Genomic DNA, 19,378 nt, shown 5'->3' on the forward strand with positions numbered 1-19,378 from the left:
AGTAGCTTTTGTGTGTTAGTGAAAACATTGTAATATAATATAGTTAAATTTTCTCAGAGTCTCTGAGTTAATCTAGAGGAGGCTTATGGAAATCTGTTTGAGGCATTTATGTTGAGTAACAGATACACTGTGTAATAAAAGCTCTATCATTTCTCATTCTATTTGATTCTGATGTAAATGGAATGTACTGCTCTCATGGGCAGATTGAACATGGCATTAAGAAATCAGAATGGACATCAGAATTGATTCTACTGTTTCATCAATCCAACGTGATCTCCTTGTCACTGGTCTCCTTGTCACTTTCTAGGGTCACTATGTGACTGTAATAGGTGCATTTCATTGACAGCCAGTCCAGGTGCCTTTTATGTCAGTGTAATGACTTTGACTGAATATATTGTGTGTGATTGCTCTGTCTGCACTCTAGGAATGGTGTTAGTGCGCACTGAGATGGGTCAGCTGGTGATGGTCCCACAGCAGGCCCTTGCCCAGGCACAGGCCCAAGCCCAGGCCCAGGCCCAGAACAACATCTCCCCCCGAACTGCCACCCCCACTGCAGGGGCCACCTTCAGAGCAACTACCCTACAGGTAAGAGTTACTACCCCACTGTCACTACCACAGTGTGACATGCCCTTAGTTGTTCAGTGGATCAGTTATACAGAGGGATATATTAATTCAAACAGATGGATTTAGTTCATTACATTGAAAAAACAGTTGCTGAATGTATATAGCCGCTAGCTTTTGGGAAACTCATCATTTGATATTCCTTATGATGGAAAGGCCTGTATTGCATAGGATGTTGAAGAGGTAATCTATTTCATAGAAGACTAATCTACACACTGGGCTGCTCTAGGTAGCTAGGTTCTACCATTAGGTATAGTAGTAAAGAATTTGACTGTCAAATATATGCAGACACATTCCCTGAGGATATCAAAAGAGATGAAGTGGTTATAGCCTGCCACCTAGCTGTCTCTATAGTCTCACTTTACATTACTGAAGCCTCTGAGACAATTGGAAGAGATGTATAGTTGTCGTAACACTTTACATTATGTCCTACTGGTAACTGTAATTGCTGTAATAACAACATTGTATGCGTATAATGTAAACTGTCAGCTGAAACTAGTGAACAAAATATAATCTACCTGATTTACATTATGTCAGTTTAGGCATGTTACATTTGTCAGGTCTTTTTTTAAAATCAAGCTTTTATCCAGACTGGTCTGTATTTGACCCAAATATTTTACATTAGTATTGTGTTTTATGTGTAATTATATAGTATTATTTTGATAGAGCAGTAGATCTGGATTAAGATCCTTATTTTAATGACTCTTCTGGGTCTCCTATTATCAAATTTAAAGAGCTGCTAAATATTTCATAGAAATGTGCTTATTATCACCAGTGGAAACATTATTCATTGCAGTGGTGATTTTAGCATGTAAATCCTGGTGGGGCAAATTCATTTAATTTATTTTTTGCATGACAGCAAAGCCACTACAAAACAATAAACAATACATGAATTGCACTACAATGGTGACAAATGGTGCCCACAAACTGTTAGGGCCCACATAAAGCTGCCCCAACAGCAGAGCTTTCTTTTCAGCACCATGAATCCTTAACACTGCTACACCATCAGCAGAACCTTGTCTGGGAAATGGAACAGTTCATTCAGCCTCATTTACTGCCTTTTTTTAAAACACTACTGTTCAAAAGTTTGGGGTCACTTAGAAATGTCCTTGAATGTCCTTGAAAGAAAAGCTATTTTTCTGTCCATTAAAATAACATCAAATTGATCAGAAATACAGTGTAGACATTGTTAATCTTGTAAATGACTATTGTAACTGGAAAAGGCAGCTTTTTAATAGAATATCTACATAGGTGTACAGAGGCCCATTATCAGCAACCATCACTCCTGTGTTCCAATGGCACATTGTGTTAGCTAATCCAAGTTTATAATTTTAAAAGGCTAATTGATCATTAGAAAACCCTTTTGCAATTATGTTATCCCAGCTGAAAACTGTTGTTCTGATTAAAGAAGCAATAAAACTGGCCTTCATTAGACTAGTTGAGTATCTGGAGAATCAGCATTTGTGAGTTTGATTACAAACTCACAAATGTAGAGTGCAAAAGAACAGAGACACTGGACAGAGGAAGTCTGCCTAGAAGGCCAGCATCCCAGAGTCGCCTCGTCACTGTTGACGTTGAGACTGGTGTTTTGCAGGTAATAGAACTGTTTGGCCATAATGATCATCGTTATGTTTGGAGGAAAAAGGGGGAGGCTTGCAAGCCGAAGAACACCATCCCAACCGTGAAGCACGTTGTTGTGGGGGTGCTTTGCTGCAGGAGGAACTGGTGCAATTCACAAAATAGATGGCATCATGAGGATGGAACATTTTATGGATATATTGAAGCAACATCTCAAGACATCAGTCAGGAAGTTAAAAAGAAGGACATTTCTAATTGACCCCAAACTTTTGAATGGTAGTGAAGCTCATATGGCTGACTTGCATAAACAAATGTGGTTTCTACTGACAATTGAGATGTACAAACTATGGCATAAGGGAATGATAAGCGGATAAGAGACAATCCGTTATTTCGATTAAGACATTAATGAGCGAGCTAAGACGACCATAGTCAATATAACTATTTGTTCATCCCCTTTGAAATGTACAGCGTCAGAATTAAGAACATGGGCCTTTCTTACAGTATTCTCCCTGTACACCAAGTCAGAACCGTAGGATAAATGAAGGGGGCATATAAGCAGACAATGAAATATCTTACAATGTTCAAGGATATTTCTCAAAGACAGGCTATAGGCTACATGTATTAGGGTGAGAGGCACACTGTCTGCTAGCAGCTTACTACACAACATACACTTAGTATTACTTTCTTAGCTACAGTATACATATCTCGCTGTCATATTACATAATTTATGCAGCAGCATACAAGACATTTCTGGACTCACCATTGTTGTGCTGCTCACTTGAACAGGAAGGTTGCGCAGCGGTCCTTCTTGTGGGCAAATTTTGTCATAAAACTTTGTCATCAAAGTCTGGCATTCTCTGGATTTATGGTGCTTTCAGGACAACTGGGAACTCTGGAAAAAAAACAAGGTTGAATCATTACATCAGTGATCTTCAGGTCGGAGCTCTAGAAAGAGACCCAGTTTCCCGACTTGGAATTCTGAGTTGGATGACTGTTAAAAACTACATCATGTAAATCTATGTCAGCATTTCAATGGCTGCCCTTCCATGACAGAAAGCACTGAGCTAGGCTGAAACACCTGCACTTTGGAGCTGCCTTACTCAAGAAAGCAAAAAAGAGACCATGTTTGTATGCAGATTTATTCATTTTTTAAATTATTGTTTTTACATTGTTTGCAAACCGATATATGACACGTCTTAATGCTAAAATAACATGCCAAACAGGCAGCTAATTTTTTTGTCGCCTCTGATTCATTGTGAAGCGTATTGTATTGAATCCAGAATGTGGTAGGAGGACTAACATGTTTCACAACTCTTGTTGGACAACTTGTCAGTAGAGGTGTCTGCTGAACTTGACTGTGCTTGACGAAAGTTGATTTTGTATACTCTGTTGTCGAAGTGTCTACTTTGAACAGAAAGGGTTTGTAGAATGTCAATTTGACGAACCAAAATGAGATATCAGGGGAGTTTTGCCACCAAATTCCCATATACAGTGGGGCAAAAAAGTATTTAGTCAGCCACCAATTGTGCAAGTTCTCCCACTTCAAAAGATGAGAGAGGCCTGTAATTTTCATCATAGGTACACTTCAACTATGACAGACAAAATGAGAAAGACAAAGAATGCTGAGTTGCATCCAAAGAACACCATACCTACTGTGAAGCATGGGGGTGGACACATCATGCCTTGGGGCTGTTTTTCTGCAAAGGGACCAGGACGACTGATCCGTTTAAAGGAAAGAATGAATGGGGCCATGTATCGTAAGATTTTGAGTGAAAACCTCCTTCCATCAGCAAGGGCATTGAAAATGATACGTGGCTGGGTCTTTCAGCATGACAATGATCCCAAACACACCACCCCGGCAATGAAGGAGTGGCTTCGTAAGAAGCATTTCAAGGTCCTGGAGTGGCCTAGCCAGTCTCCAGATCTCAACCCCATAGACAATCTTTGGAGGGAGTTGAAAGTCCATGTTGCCCAGCAACAGCCCCAAAACATCACTGCTCTAGAGGAGATCTGCATGGAGGAATGGGCCAAAATACCAGCAACAGTGTGTGAAAACCTTGTGAAGACTTACAGAAAACGTTTGACCTCTGTCATTGCCAACAAAGTATTCAGATAAACTTTTGTTATTGACCAAATACTTATTTTCCACCATCATTTGCAAATAAATTCATTAAAAATCCTACAATGTGATTTTCTAGATTTTTTTCCTCATTTTGTCTGTCATAGTTGAAGTGTACGTATGATGAAAATTACAGGCATCTCTCATCTTTTTAAGTGGGAGAACTTGCACAATTGGTGGCTGACTAAATACTTTTTTGCCCCACTGTACTACCCACCACTGGGACCTGTATGCTCTTGTTGGCTGGCCCTTGCTTCATATTCATCACCTACCTGGTTAAATTTGTACCAATTTGTAAGTCGCTCTGGATAAGAGCGTCTGCTAAATGACTTAAATGTAAATGTAAATAAAGGTGAAATAAAAATAAAATAAATATCCTGTCTGGTTCCTGCAGACAATAACATATAAATACCACCAGGGGGCAGCATTTCATTGACCTGCACACTTCAGCTGAACAAAAATGCATTGCACTTCCTTTGATTACCATTGGGTGGCATTATGCCAGTATTTAGCCTCTAATTCTGTGTGATTGCAAGTCAATAGATTGTTACTCATTTGTAAAATTATACAATTCTAGAATTATAAAAAATATATACGTTACAATGTAAATGGTAATTGCATTGTAATAACCTAAGTACGTGTTTGTTACTGGAGGACTCAGCACCACTAGACACTGGTACCAGTAGGCTCAGACTTATTTTCATATGAGCCGTAGAAATTAAGACGGTTATCTTTGAGTTGCTGAACTTGTTATCCTTCTTCCTACCTGCTCATCCTGAGATAAACACTGTAACAAGGTATTGCAGAGTTGGTTGTAATAGTGATTTAGGCTCAGAGTGAATCGAAGGTTCAACACTGTCACTGATAGCAGATTAGTGAGCTGCCAGCATTGACATAAACATCAACACTTGAAAAGAAGAGGAGCTGGAATATGAAAGGGAATGGTGTTTATTCCTGTGCTCCTCTCCTCTCTGTCAGGCTGTCTGTCTCTCCTGTGACCGTGAGGAAAACGGAAGGCATTCCGAGCCGAGCTCCTTCCTTCGACAAGTGTTAAATCATTCATCATCCAACTGCCTGATTGGTTTAAAAAGCTAACAAGGCTTTAGCTGGTGAATGAGAATGTGTTATGAATGTATGGCTGGTGGGGCGATGCACTCCCCTGCTCTTCCCCCCTCGTGAGCCCCATTCTCTTCCCACCTAACTGCACATTCTTTGAGCCCACAAAACGTTCTGCTAAGGAGAGACTCGGAGGGAGGAGCGCTCTTCATCTAACCCCTTTCCCCTCTTCATTTCCTCCTTCATTCCCCCCTTTCCTGTCTTCCTTCTCCCCTTTCTCGGCTGTGTGTGTCTGTGTGTGTGTGATATTTATATATACACTGCTCAAAAAAATAAAGGGAACACTAAAATAACACATCCTAGATCTGAATGAATTAAATATTCTTATTAAATACTTTTTTCTTTACATAGTTGAATGTGCTGACAACAAAATCACACAACAATGATCAATGGAAATCAAATTTATCAACCCATGGATGTCTGGATTTGGAGTCACACTCAAAATTAAAGTGGAAAACCACACTACAGGCTGGTTCAACTTTGATGTAATGCCCTAAAAACAAGTCAAAATTAGGCTCATTAGTGTGTGTGGCCTCCACGTGCCTGTATGACCTCCCCACAACGCCCGGGCATGCTCCTGATGAGGTGGCGGATGGTCTCCTGAGGGATCTCCTCCCAGACCTGGACTAAAGCATCCACCAACTCCTGGACAGTCCTGGACAGTCCCAGATGTGCTCAATTGGATTCAGGTCTGGGGAACGGGCAGGCCAGTCCATAGCATCAATGCCTTCCTCTTGCAGGAACTGCTGACACACTCCAGCCACATGAGGTCTAGCATTGTCTTGCATTAGGAGGAACCCAGGGCCAACCGCACCAGCATATGGTGCGATTAATCGGAATGGCCAATTAATTAGGGACGTTTTCATAACAATCGATAATCGTCATTTTTGGACACCGATTATGGCCTATTACATTGCACTCCACGAGGAGACTGCGTGGCAAGCTGACTACCTGTTACGTGAATGCAGCAAGGAGCCAAGGTAAGTTGCTGGCAAGCATTAAACTTATCTTATAAAAGACAATCAAATTTGACATAATCACTAGTTAACTACACGTGGTTGATGATATTACTGGTTTATCAAGCTTGTCCTGCATTGCATATAATCGATGAGGTGCCTGTTAATTTATCATCGAACCACAGCCTACTTTGCCAAACGGGTGATGATTTAACAAGCGCATTCGTGAAAAAAGCACTGTCGTTGCACCAATGTACCTAACCATAAACATCAATGCCTTTCTGAAAATCAATACACAAGTATATATTTTAAACATGCATATTTAGTTAATATTGCCTGCTAACATGAAATTATTTAAAAAAGGGAAATTGTGTCACTTCTCTTGCGTTCTGTGCAAGCAGTCAGGAGATATGCAGCAGTTTGGGCCGCCTGGCTCGTTGGGAACTGTGTGAAGACCATTTCTTCTTAACAAAGACCGTAACTAATTTGCCAGTATTATACATAATTATGACATAACATTGAAGGTTGTGCAATGTAACAGCAATATTTAGACTTAGGGATGCCACCCCTTAAGATAAAATACGGAATGGTTCCGTATTTCACTGAAAGAATAAACGTTTTGTTTTCGAAATGATAGTTTCCGGATTTGACCATATTAATTAGTGAAGTCTCGTATTTCTGTGTGTTATTATATTATAAGTAAGTCTATGATTTGATATTTGATAGAGCAGTCTGACTGAGTGGTGGTAGGCAGCAGCAGGCTCGTAAGCATTCACTCAAACAGCACTTTCGTGCATTTTCCAGCAGCTCTTCGCTGTGCTTTAAGCATTGCGCTGTTTATGACTTCAAGCCTATCAACTCCCGAGATTAGGCTTGCAATAACATCCAATAGTTCAAGGTATATGAAATACAAATGGTATAGAGAGAAATAGTCCTATAATTCCTATAATAACTACAACCTAAAACTTCTTACCTGTGAATATTGAAGACTCATGTTAAAAGGAACCACCAGCTTTCATATGTTCTCATGTTCTGAGTAAGTAACTTAAACGTTAGCTTTTGTTACATGGCAAATATTGCACTTTTACTTTCTTCTCCAACACTTTTTTTGCATTATTTAAACCAAACTCAACATGTTTCATTATATATTTGAGACTAATTGATTTTATTGATGTATTATATTAAGATAAAATAAAAGTGTTCATTCAGTATTGTTGTAATTGTCATTATTACAGATATATGTGTAAAAAAACGTCCCATTAATCGGTATCAGATTATTTTTTGGTCCTACAATAATCGGTATCGGTGTTGAAAAATCATAATCGGTCAACCTTTAATCTATATATATATATATTCTCCCCCCTCCTGGTGTTAAGCCTGGAGGGGAGAGAAGCCTGATTCAGGCTGGCAGATTGGGCTGTGTGCCCGTAGCGCCATGGGGAACCAGTGTGTTAGTTAGTACCCAGCACTCCCACCAGCATGGTACTGTGTTAGTTAGTACCCAGCACTCCCACCAGCATGGTACTGAGTTAGTTAGTTCCCAGCCCTCCCACTAGCATGGTACTGTGTTAGTTAGTACCCAGCCCTCCCACTAGCATGGTACTGTGTTAGTTAGTACCCAGCACTCCCACCAGCATGGTACTGTGTTAGTTAGTACCCAGCCCTCCCACCAGCATGGTACTGTGTTACATAGTGCCCAGCCCTCCCACCAGCATGGTACTGTGTTACATGGTGCCCAGCCCCAGCCCTCCCACCAGCATGGTACTGTGTTAGATTTTTCCCTCCCACCAGCATGGTACTGTGTTAGATTTTTCCCTCCCACCAGCATGGTACTGTGTTTGTTAGTGCCCAGCCCTCCCTCTCACTGTCTGCCCTGGTGCTGTGAAGAGAGGCTTCTGTCGTGACAGTGGGTACAATAATCTGGATTGTCTAGTAAAGGACTGTACTGTGTTACTGTGTTGCAGCGATGAAACAAGACTGTAACTACCAATACGATACCACGAAATTGGGGAGAAGAAGGGGTTAATAAAAAAGACAACATTTTAAGGCCACTGATTCATTCATATTAGTTGTGACCCTCATTGTCATGCAGGTGAAAGAGGACCCAAACGCGACTTAACAGAAACAGAGTTTATTAAAGTCCAAAACGGAATAACAGAAATCCTCTAGACTTGTAGAGGGGAAACAACTGGAGAAGCGGCCACAGACTGCAGGTCGCTTCGGGTAGGCGCAGGCCGTAGTCGACTGAGACACCTGCTCACACGCAGCATCTGATGAAGGCACAAAACACGACAGGACAGGGTGATACACAATCACGGCAAAAACACGACAGGACAGGGCGAAACGCAATCACAGCATGGTGAATACAATACAGGGAACCGACGGGACAGGAACGGAACACAAAGGAATAAATAGGGACTCTAATCAGGGGAAAGGATCGGGAACAGGTGTGGGAAGACTAAATGATGATTAGGGGAATAGGAACAGCTGGGAGCAGGAACGGAACGATAGAGAGAGGAGAGAGAGGGAGGGGGAGAGAGAGGGATAGAAAAAGGGAACGAACCTAATAAGACCAGCAGGGGGAAACGAACAGAAGGAAAAGCAAAAATGACAAGATGATATAAGACAAAACATGACAGTACCCCCCCACTCACCGAGCGCCTCCTGGCGCTCTCGAGGAGGAACACTGGCGGCAACGGAGGAAATCATAGATCAAACGGTCCAGCACGTCCCGAGAAAGAACCCAACTCCTCTCCTCAGGACCGTAACGAAAACGATAAAAAGGGAAACTAGGGTACTACTCTAAAAAAAAAATGAGAACTAGGGACAGACTGAGACACAGCAAGGGCAGGAACAAGAACAGGAGAGATGCGATGGCAGGGAACAGACTGAGACCCAGCAAGACCAGGAGCAGAAGCAGAAAAAAATTACCAGACTTCTTCTGCGCGCAGTCTGAACACGCAGCCACGAAACGGCGCGTGTCACGCTCCTGAGTCGGCCACCAAAAGCGCTGGCGAATAGACGCAAGAGTGCCTCGAACACCGGGATGACCAGCTAACTTGGCAGAGTGAGCCCACTGAAGAACAGCCAGACGAGTGGAAACAGGAACGAAAAGGAGGTTACTAGGACAAGCGCGCGGCGACGCAGTGTGCGTGAGTGCTTGCTTAACCTGTCTTTCAATTCCCCAGACTGTCAACCCGACAACACGCCCATAAGGAAGAATCCCTCGAGATCAGTAGAAGCCACAGAAGAACTAAACAGACGGGATAAGGCATCAGGCTTGGTGTTCTTGCTACCCGGACGGTAAGAAATCACAAACTCGAAACGAGCGAAAACAACGCCCAACGAGCTTGACGGGCATTAAGTCGTTTGGCAGAACGGATGTACTCAAGGTTCTTATGGTCTGTCCAAACGACAAAAGGAACGGTCGCCCCCTCCAACCACTGTCGCCATTCGCCTAGGGCTAAGCGGATGGCGAGCAGTTCACGGTTACCCACATCATAGTTGCGCTCAGATGGCGACAGGCGATGAGAAAAATAAGCGCAAGGATGAACCTTATCGTCAGACTGGAAGCGCTGGGATAGAATGGCTCCCACGCCTACCTCTGAAGCGTCAACCTCGACAATGAATTGTCTAGTGACGTCAGGAGTAACGAGGATAGGAGCGGACGTAAAACGTTCTTTTAGAAGATCAAAAGCTCCCTGGGCGGAACCGGACCACTTAAAACACGTCTTGACAGAAGTAAGAGCTGTGAGAGGGCAGCAACTTGACCGAAATTACGAATGAAACGCCGATAGAAATTAGCGAAACCTAAAAAGCGCTGCAACTCGACACGTGACCTTGGAACGGGCCAATGACTGACAGCTTGGACCTTAGCGGAATCCATCTGAATGCCTTCAGCGGAAATAACGGAACCGAGAAAAGTAACGGAGGAGACATGAAAAGAGCACTTCTCAGCCTTTACGTAGAGACAATTCTCTAAAAGGCGCTGTAGAACACGTCGAACGTGCTGAACATGAATCTCGAGTGACGGAGAAAAAATCAGGATATCGTCAAGATAGACAAAAACAAAAATGTTCAGCATGTCTCTCAGAACATCATTAACTAATGCCTGAAAAACAGCTGGCGCATTGGCGAGACCGAACGGCAGAACCCGGTACTCAAAATGCCCTAACGGAGTGTTAAACGCCGTTTTCCACTCGTCCCCCTCTCTGATGCGCACGAGATGGTAAGCGTTACGAAGGTCCAACTTAGTAAAGCACCTGGCTCCCTGCAGAATCTCGAAGGCTGATGACATAAGGGGAAGCGGATAACGATTCTTAACCGTTATGTCATTCAGCCCTCGATAATCCACGCAGGGGCGCAGAGTACCGTCCTTCTTCTTAACAAAAAGAACCCCGCCCCGGCCGGAGAAGAAGAAGGCACTATGGTACCGGCGTCACAGACAAATAATCCTCGAGAGCCTTACGTTCGGGAGCCGACAGAGAGTATAGTCTACCTCGAGGAGGAGTGGTCCCCGGAAGGAGATCAATACTACAATCATACGACCGGTGAGGAGGAAGGGAGTTGGCTCGGGACCGACTGAAGACCGTGCGCAGATCATGATATTCCTCCGGCACTCCTGTCAAATCGCCAGGTTCCTCCTGGGAAGTAGGGACAGAAGAAACGGGAGGGATGGCAGACATTAAACACTTCACATGACAAGAAACGTTCCAGGATAGGATAGAATTACTAGACCAATTAATAGAAGGATTATGACATACTAGCCAGGGATGACCCAAAACAACAGGTGTAAACGGTGAACGGAAAATCAAAAAAGAAATAGTCTCACTGTGGTTACCAGATACTGTGAGGGTTAAAGGTAGTGTCTCAAATTTGATACTGGGAAGATGACTACCATCTAAGGCAAACATGGGCGTAGGCTTGTCTAACGGTCTGAAAGGAATGTTATGTTTCCGAACCCATGCTTCTCCATGAAACAACCCTCAGCCCCAGAGTCAATCAAGGCACTGCATGTAGCACCCCCGGTCCAGCGTAGATGGACCGACATAGTAGTACAAGATCTAGATGAAGAGACCTGAGTAGTAGCGCTCACCAGTAGCCCTCCGCTTACTGATGGGCTCTGGCCTCTTACTGGACATGAATTAACAAAATGTCCAGCAACTCCGCAATAGAGGCACAGGCGGTTGGTGATCCTCCGTTCCCTCTCCTTAGTCGAGATGCGAATCCCTCCCAGCTGCATGGGCTCAGTCTCAAAGCCAGAGGAGGGAGATGGTTGTGATGCGGAGCAGGGAAACACCGTTGATGCGAGCTCTCTTCCACGAGCCCGGTGACGAAGATCTACCCGTCGTTCTATGCGGATGGCGAGAGCAATCAAAGAGTCCACATCTGAAGGAACCTCCCGGGAGAGAATCTCATCCTTAACCACTGCGTGGAGTCCCTCCAGAAAACGAGCGAGCAGCGCCGGCTCGTTCCACTCACTAGAGGCAGCAAGAGTGCGAAACTCAATAGAATAATCCGTTATGGACCGTTCACCTTGGCATAATGAAGCCAGGGCCCTAGAAGCCTCCCTACCAAAAACTGAACGGTCAAAAACCCGAATCATCTCCTCTTTAAAGTTCTGGAACTTGTTAGAGCAATCAGCCCTTGCCTCCCAGATAGCTGTGCCCCATTCTCGAGCCCGGCCAGTAAGGAGTGAAATGACGTAAGCAACCCGAGCTCTCTCTCTAGAGTATGTGTGGGGTTGGAGAGAGAACACAATCTCACACTGCGTGAGAAAGGAGCGGCACTCAGTGGGCTGCCCGGAGTAGCAAGGTGGGTTATTAACCCTAGGTTCTGGAGGCTCGGCAGGCCAGGGAGTAACAGGTGGCACGAGACGTAGACTCTGGAACTGTCCAGAGAGGTCGGAAACCTGAGCGGCCAGGTTCTCCACGGCATGGCGAGCAGCAGACAATTCCTGCTCGTGTCTGCCGAGCATGGCTCCTTGGATCTCGACGGCAGTGTAACGAGCGTCTGAAGTCGCTGGGTCCATTCCTTGGTCGGTTCCTTCTGTCATGCAGGTGAAAGAGGACCCAAACGCGACTTAACAGAAACAGAGTTTATTAAAGTCCAAAACGGAATAACAGAAATCCTCTAGACTTGTAGAGGGGAAACAACTGGAGAAGCGGCCACAGACTGCAGGTCGCCCGGGTAGGCGCAGGCCGTAGTCGACTGAGACACCTGCTCACACGCAGCATCTGATGAAGGCACAAAACACGACAGGACAGGGTGATACACAATCACGGCAAAAACACGACAGGACAGGGCCGCAATCACAGCATGGTGAATACAATACAGGGAACCGACGGGACAGGAACGGAACACAAAGGAATAAATAGGGACTCTAATCAGGGGAAAGGATCGGGAACAGGTGTGGGAAGACTAAATGATGATTAGGGGAATAGGAACAGCTGGGAGCAGGAACGGAACGATAGAGAGAGGAGAGAGAGGGAGGGGGAGAGAGAGGGATAGAAAAAGGGAACGAACCTAATAAGACCAGCAGGGGGAAACTAACAGAAGGAAAAGCAAAAATGACAAGATGATATAAGACAAAACATGACACTCATTGCATTAGAGGAACTTATTTAGTCCTTCCCATTGAATAGTATTACTGTACCTCACCCTCGGCATCAGCATCACAGTGTTTTCTCTTCTGTTCATCTCTGGATCAGACCAGATCCTCTCTGTTTCATCCTGTAGATCCACAGTGATTTACTGTCACTTCCTACTATAATGACCTTTCTCCTCCACGTCTTCAGGGCATGTTGCACTTCTCCTTCTCCTCGTCTTGAAGGCACATTGCTTTTGTGTTTTCTCTCTGCCCCCTCTCTCTTTGTCATTCTCTCTCTCCTTCTTCACCCTCCCACCTCTGACCCTGTCTCTCCGCCCCTCCTCCTATACTGATCCTGTCTCACCCCCCCCCCCACCTCTGACCCCGTCTCACCGCCCCTCCTCCTCCTATACTGACCCTGTCTCACCACCTCCCCACCTCTGACCCTGTCTCTCCGCCCCATCTCCTATACTGACCCTGTCTCACCACCTCCCCACCTCTGACCCTGTCTCACCGCCCCTCCTCCTATACTGACCCTGTCTCACCTGCCCCTCCTCCTATACTGACCCTGTCTCACTGCCCCTCCTCCTATACTGACCCTGTCTCACTGCCCCTCCTCCTATACTCACCCTGTCTCACTGCCCCTCCTCCTATACTGACCCTGTCTCACCACCCCTCCTCCTATACTGACCCTGTCTCACCACCCCTCCTCCTATACTGAGCCTGTCTCACCTCCCTCCTCCTATACTGACCCTGTATCACCGCCCCTCCTCCTATACTGACCCTGTCTCACCTGCCCCTCCTCCTATACTGACCCTGTCTCACCTGCCCCTCCTATACTGACCCTGTCTCACCGCCCCTCCTCCTCTACTGACCCTGTCTCACCTGCCCCTCCTCCTATACTGACCCTGTCTCACCTCCCTCCTCCTATACTGTCCCTGTCTCACCTGACCCTCCTCCTATACTGACCCTGTCTCACCTGCCCCTCCTCCTGCACTGACCCTGTCTCACCGCCCCTCCTCCTATACTGACCCTGTCTCACCGCCCCTCCTCCTATACTGACCCTGTCTCACCACCCCTCCTATACTGACCCTGTCTCACCGCCCCTCCTCCTGCACTGACCCTGTCCCACCTGCCCCTCCTGCACTGACCCTGTCTCACCTGCCCCTCCTGCATTGACTCTGTCTCACCTGCCCCTCCTCCTGCACTGACCCTGTCTCACCACCCCTCCTCCTGCACTGACCCTGTCTCACCTGCCCCTCCTCCTGCACTGACCCTGTCTCACCTGCCCCTCCTCCTGCATTGACCCTGTCTCACCGCCCCTCCTCCTGCACTGACCCTGTCTCACCTGCCCCTCCTCCTGCACTGACCCTGTCTCACCTGCCCCTCCTCCTGCACTGACCCTGTCTCACCGCCCTCCTCCTGCACTGACCCTGTCTCACCGCCCCTCCTCCTATACTGACCCTGTCTCACCGCCCTCCTCCTGCACTGACCCTGTCTCACCGCCCTCCTCCTGCACTGACCCTGTCTCACCGCCCCTCCTCCTGCACTGACCCTGTCTCACCTGCCCCTCCTCCTGCACTGACCCTGTCTCACCGCCCTCCTCCTGCACTGACCCTGTCTCACCTGCCCCTCCTCCTGCACTGACCCTGTCTCACCTGCCCCTCCTCCTGCACTGACCCTGTCTCACCGCCCTCCTCCTGCACTGACCCTGTCTCACCGCCCCTCCTCCTGCATTGACCCTGTCTCTTTTTCTTTCTTTCTGTTTATTTTCTGCAGTCTCCTGTGACCTCTCAGGCTATTCGGCCATGCCCTCTTTTCCAGGCCAAGATGGTGCCGTTTCCCTCTCCCACTTCTAGTCCTGTCCTCCAGATCTCCTCCTCCACTGCCCAACCTTCTGTGAGCAGACTCTCCACTTCAGAACTTCCCATCTCTCCATCCTTCCATCCCTCTCAGACCCTCCTCCTCTACCCATCCCTTCATCTTGTTCCTCTTCTTCCTTCTCCCCTTTCTCCTCCTTTTCGTCGTTGTCCGCCTCCTCTTCCTCCTCACCTCTTTACCAACACAAACCTACAAATTTTCTAATCTGGGCGCATCCCATCTGACCCTTTTAACAGAGTAAAGAGTTAATTATTGAATGATAAATTCAGTCAAAATTGAATTATTTGTCCATTGCTGGAACTTTACAGAGTTTTGTCCAAGACCAGTGGGGGGACACAGGTGGGGGATTACTGGTATGTTTAGGGTTTTCTAGTCAGGTACATCATTATTGGGAGGAGCTGTTTTGCTTGAATGTCCCCTCTCCTCCCCTCCTCTCTGTTCAGCAATGTCCACAGAAGTCAGGACACCCGATGTGACAGGAACGCGGTGCTGTTTCCCTCCTGTTCTCTGTGGCCTTGCTGGAAGCTCCCTTCACGTCCTGTTTATCTCTCTGTCTGCTCCTTGCTCTTCCAGAAGGGCCCCATGGCGCCGGCTGTGGCAGTGACGGCTCCCCAACAGGCCCCCGTGGTAATGGCCCCCCAGGTCCAGGCTGGGGCCCAGGCTGCCTCACAGCCAGCCCTGCCCCCACAGACCAGCGTCCCTGTAGCCCCAGGAGCCTCTGTCATCTCCCAGGTCTGTACTCTGCTCTGCTCCAGTCTGCCGGCATCCTCTGGGCAGGTTAGGCTCCTCAAGCCCCAGTGCTGTCACAGCTGCCAGCAGGCTGGCTGTGTCTACCATGGCCATGGTCCCACACAGCTGGGCATATTGGGCATAGCCTCACACACAAACACATGTACATACAGTGGGGCAAAAAATGATTTAGTCAGCCACCAATTGTGCAAGTTCTCCCCCTTAAAAAGATGAGAGAGGCCGGTAATTTTCATCATAGGTACACTTCAACTATGACAAAAATCCAGAAAATCACATTGTAGGATTTTTTATGAATTTATTTGCAAATTATGGTGGAAAATAAGTATTTGGTCAACAACAAAAGTTTATCTCAATACTTTGTTAAATACCCTTTGTTGGCAATGACAGAGGTCAAACGTTTTCTGTAAGTCTTCACAAGGTAAACCCACACTGTTGCGGGTATTTTGGCCCATTCCTCCATGCAGATCTCCTCTAGAGCAGTGATGTTTTGGGGCTGTTGCTGGGCAACACAGACTTTCAACTCCCTCCAAAGATTTTCTATGGGGTTGAGATCTGGAGACTGGCTAGACCTCTCCAGGACCTTGAAATGCTTCTTACGAAGCCACTCCTTCGTTGCCCGGGCGGTGTGTTTGGGATCATTGTCATGCTGAAAGACCCAGCCACATTTTATCTTCAATGCCCTTGCTGATGGAAGGAGGTTTTCAATCAAAATCTCACGATACATGGCCCCATTCATTCTTTCCTTTACACGGTCCTGGTCCCTTTGCAGAAAAACAGCCCCAAAACATGATGTTTCCACCCCCATGCTTCACAGTAGGTATGGTGTTCTTTGGATGCAACTCAGCATTCTTTGTCCTCCAAACACGACGAGTTGAGTTTTTACCAAAAAGTTATATTTTGGTTTCATCTGACCATATGACATTCTCCCAATCTTCTTCTGGATCATCCAAATGCTCTCTAGCAAACTTCAGACGGGCCTGGACATGTACTGGCTTAGGCAGGGGGACACGTCTGGCACTGCAGGATTTGAGTCCCTGGCGGCGTAGTGTGTTACTGATGGTAGGCTTTGTTACTTTGGTCCCAGCTCTCTGCAGGTCATTCACTAGGGCCCCCCGTGTGGTTCTGGGATTTTTGCTCACCGTTCTTGTGATCATTTTTACCCCACGGGGTGAGATCTTGCGTGGAGCCCCAGATCGAGGGAGATTATCAGTGGTCTTGTATGTCTTCCATTTCCTAATAATGGCTCCCACAGTTGATTTCTTCAAACCAAGCTGCTTACCTATTGCAGATTCAGTCTTCCCAGCCTGGTGCAGGTCTACAATTTTGTTTCTGGTGTCCTTTGACAGCTCTTTGGTCTTCGCCATAGTGGAGTTTGGAGTGTGACTGTTTGAGGTTGTGGACAGGTGTCTTTTATACTGATAACAAGTTCAAACAAGTGCCATTAATACAGGTAACGAGTGGAGGACAGAGGAGCCTCTTAAAGAAGAAGTTGCAGGTCTGTGAGAGCCAGAAATCTTGCTTGTTTGTAGGTGACCAAATACTTATTTTCCACCATCATTTGCAAATAAATTCATTAAAAATCCTACAATGTGATTTTCTGGATTTTCTTTCCTCATTTTGTCTGTTATATTTGAAGTGTACCTATGATGAAAATTACAGGCCTCTCTCATCTTTTTAAGTGGGAGAACTTGCACAATTGGTGGTTGACTAAATACTTTTTTGCCCCACTGTACACTCACAGACTCTTCCCCGGTGTCCACTCCGATCCACAAACACTGAACGATAAAGTGTCCTACATATTTATTGATAAAATCATATCTTTACATGCTTATTGAATTTGCAATTTCCTAGGAGATGCAGGAGAATGTGAAGAAGTGTAAGAACTTCTTGGCCACCCTGATAAAGCTGGCTTCACACAACTCTCCGTCGCCTGAGACCTCCAAAAATGTCAAGTCACTGGTCCAGGATCTGCTGGTGAGTCTCACTACCGTAACTCATTATTTACATCTACATTACCACATCATTACATTATTTCTACATTATCTCTACATTACTGTGTTATCAACAGAGAAACATGGAAGGCTACTTTCTTTGCCCTACACTCTTAGAAAAAAAGGTACTATATAGAACCGGAAAGGGTTCTTTGGCTGTCCAAATAAGATAACCCCTTGAAGAACCCTTTTGATTCTAGGTAGAGCCCTTTACACATGGAACCCAAATGAATTCTACCTGGAATCAAAATGGTTCTCCTATGGGGAGCCTAAGAGTGGAGGAAGAATATTTCTGACGTTGACAGGTTGTGTGATGTAATGTATTTCTTCATCTGTAGATGGCAGCATTAAACTCTAACATGATCCAGAGTGATGCTGTTGTTTAGGACATTATTTATTCAGAGTTGTTAATGAGATGTTTCCCAGGGGGATGTTAAAATGTAAATCAATATGAACACCGTCCATGAGGTGATTTCACCTCATCTCAATGTGCTCAGAAATCACATTGCACATCGCCTCAATCACATGCTCTGCTCTCTGTTGTACAAGTGTGTCACATCACATAACAAGGAGCTGACGGGGTTAATAAACCTCCCTCTCTTCTCCTGCTCACAGGATGCTAAGATTGAGCCTGAGGAGTTCACCAACAGACTGCAGTCAGAGCTCAAGTCGTCTCCTCAGCCCTACCTGGTCCCCTTCCTCAAGGTTTGTACTGTATCTACTCAGGATACATTTGGACACTCCTCGTCATGGATGTAAAAGCATTGGTTGGTGAAAACATTGTCTGGAGGGAGTTTCTACCATTGTAAAATCAATGTAAGAAAGTGTGCAAGTGTACCCTTCAGGAGAAAGGTGGAGAACGTAAAACAGCCAGAGTGGCAGTGGAGAGGCCAGCACATGTGACCCAGGTAGGGGCCGCTCCCCTGGCCTGACTTCAGACTGTGTGTGACAGTGGCCCCTGCAGCTGTCTGTGCCAGTAGCCAGCAGGCCTCTCCAGCCATCCGTGATGAGTGTCACATCATGCCACTGCCACCCAGCCCTCCCTCCCTCCCTGCGCAGAGCAGAGCCAGCCAGCCCTCCCTCCCTCCCTGCGCAGAGCAGAGCCAGCCATCCACAAACACAGTCATGTTGTCATGCAATGTTAGGACGTTTACATCAAAATATGCCACAGACCAAACATTTTTCAGGTCTACTGCTGGAGTGTTTGTCCCAAATGTTTGGCTAATGGATGAGCACTTGTCCATTGAGCATACATGTCAAGTATAATATACGTCATTTTAATATTCACGATTTGGGAGAATTATTTGTTATAATGATATCTATATTTGTACAACAATGTAATAATAATTTGCACATTTGCTAATTTAGAAGAAATAAAAAACATTTAATGGCTTGTTTCTACTATGTACGGTATGTTAATACCCCTGTTGTGTGTGATCTGCCTGTCAACAGAAAAGCCTCCCGGCCCTGCGGCTGTCTCTGCTCAACATTCAGCATTCCCTGATCCAGCCTCTGCCGCAGGCCAAAGCCACCCCCACCACAGGCACCAGCTCTGCCATCATGGCCGTCCCAGCTGTCCGCGGCCGCCTCCCCAACAGCGGCAGCACCACGGGGGCCAGTGTCGGGGCCCAGGGACACACAGCTGCCCTGGTAGGTACAGTACACTCACAGTCATAGCTGTCCCTACACTCACACTTCCAGTCACAGAGATCAGCCACAGTCATACAGTCCACTGGCCCAAACATAGATGACCCCTGGTTATGACTCCCTGTGGAAG

General features: G+C 46.1%; 1 protein-coding gene across 2 annotated transcripts in view; it reads left to right on the plus strand.

Moving 5' to 3' along the window:
• The window catches only part of LOC124033596 (transcription initiation factor TFIID subunit 4-like), a 71,782-nt gene that overhangs the window by 8,352 nt on the left and 44,052 nt on the right, over positions 1–19,378 (plus strand). The window contains exons 2-7 of one of the 2 annotated variants that reach the window (XM_046345676.1): positions 425–585; positions 14,804–14,878; positions 15,434–15,592; positions 17,462–17,584; positions 18,217–18,306; positions 19,054–19,251. In XM_046345676.1, the coding sequence (XP_046201632.1) occupies positions 425–585; positions 14,804–14,878; positions 15,434–15,592; positions 17,462–17,584; positions 18,217–18,306; positions 19,054–19,251 (806 nt within the window). The remainder of the gene's footprint in view (positions 1–424; positions 586–14,803; positions 14,879–15,433; positions 15,593–17,461; positions 17,585–18,216; positions 18,307–19,053; positions 19,252–19,378) is intronic. The other variant, XM_046345677.1, reaches the window with a different exon arrangement.

The sequence above is a fragment of the Oncorhynchus gorbuscha genome, linkage group LG04 (genome assembly GCF_021184085.1).
Source record: "Oncorhynchus gorbuscha isolate QuinsamMale2020 ecotype Even-year linkage group LG04, OgorEven_v1.0, whole genome shotgun sequence".
Classification (NCBI taxonomy): domain Eukaryota; kingdom Metazoa; phylum Chordata; class Actinopteri; order Salmoniformes; family Salmonidae; genus Oncorhynchus; species Oncorhynchus gorbuscha.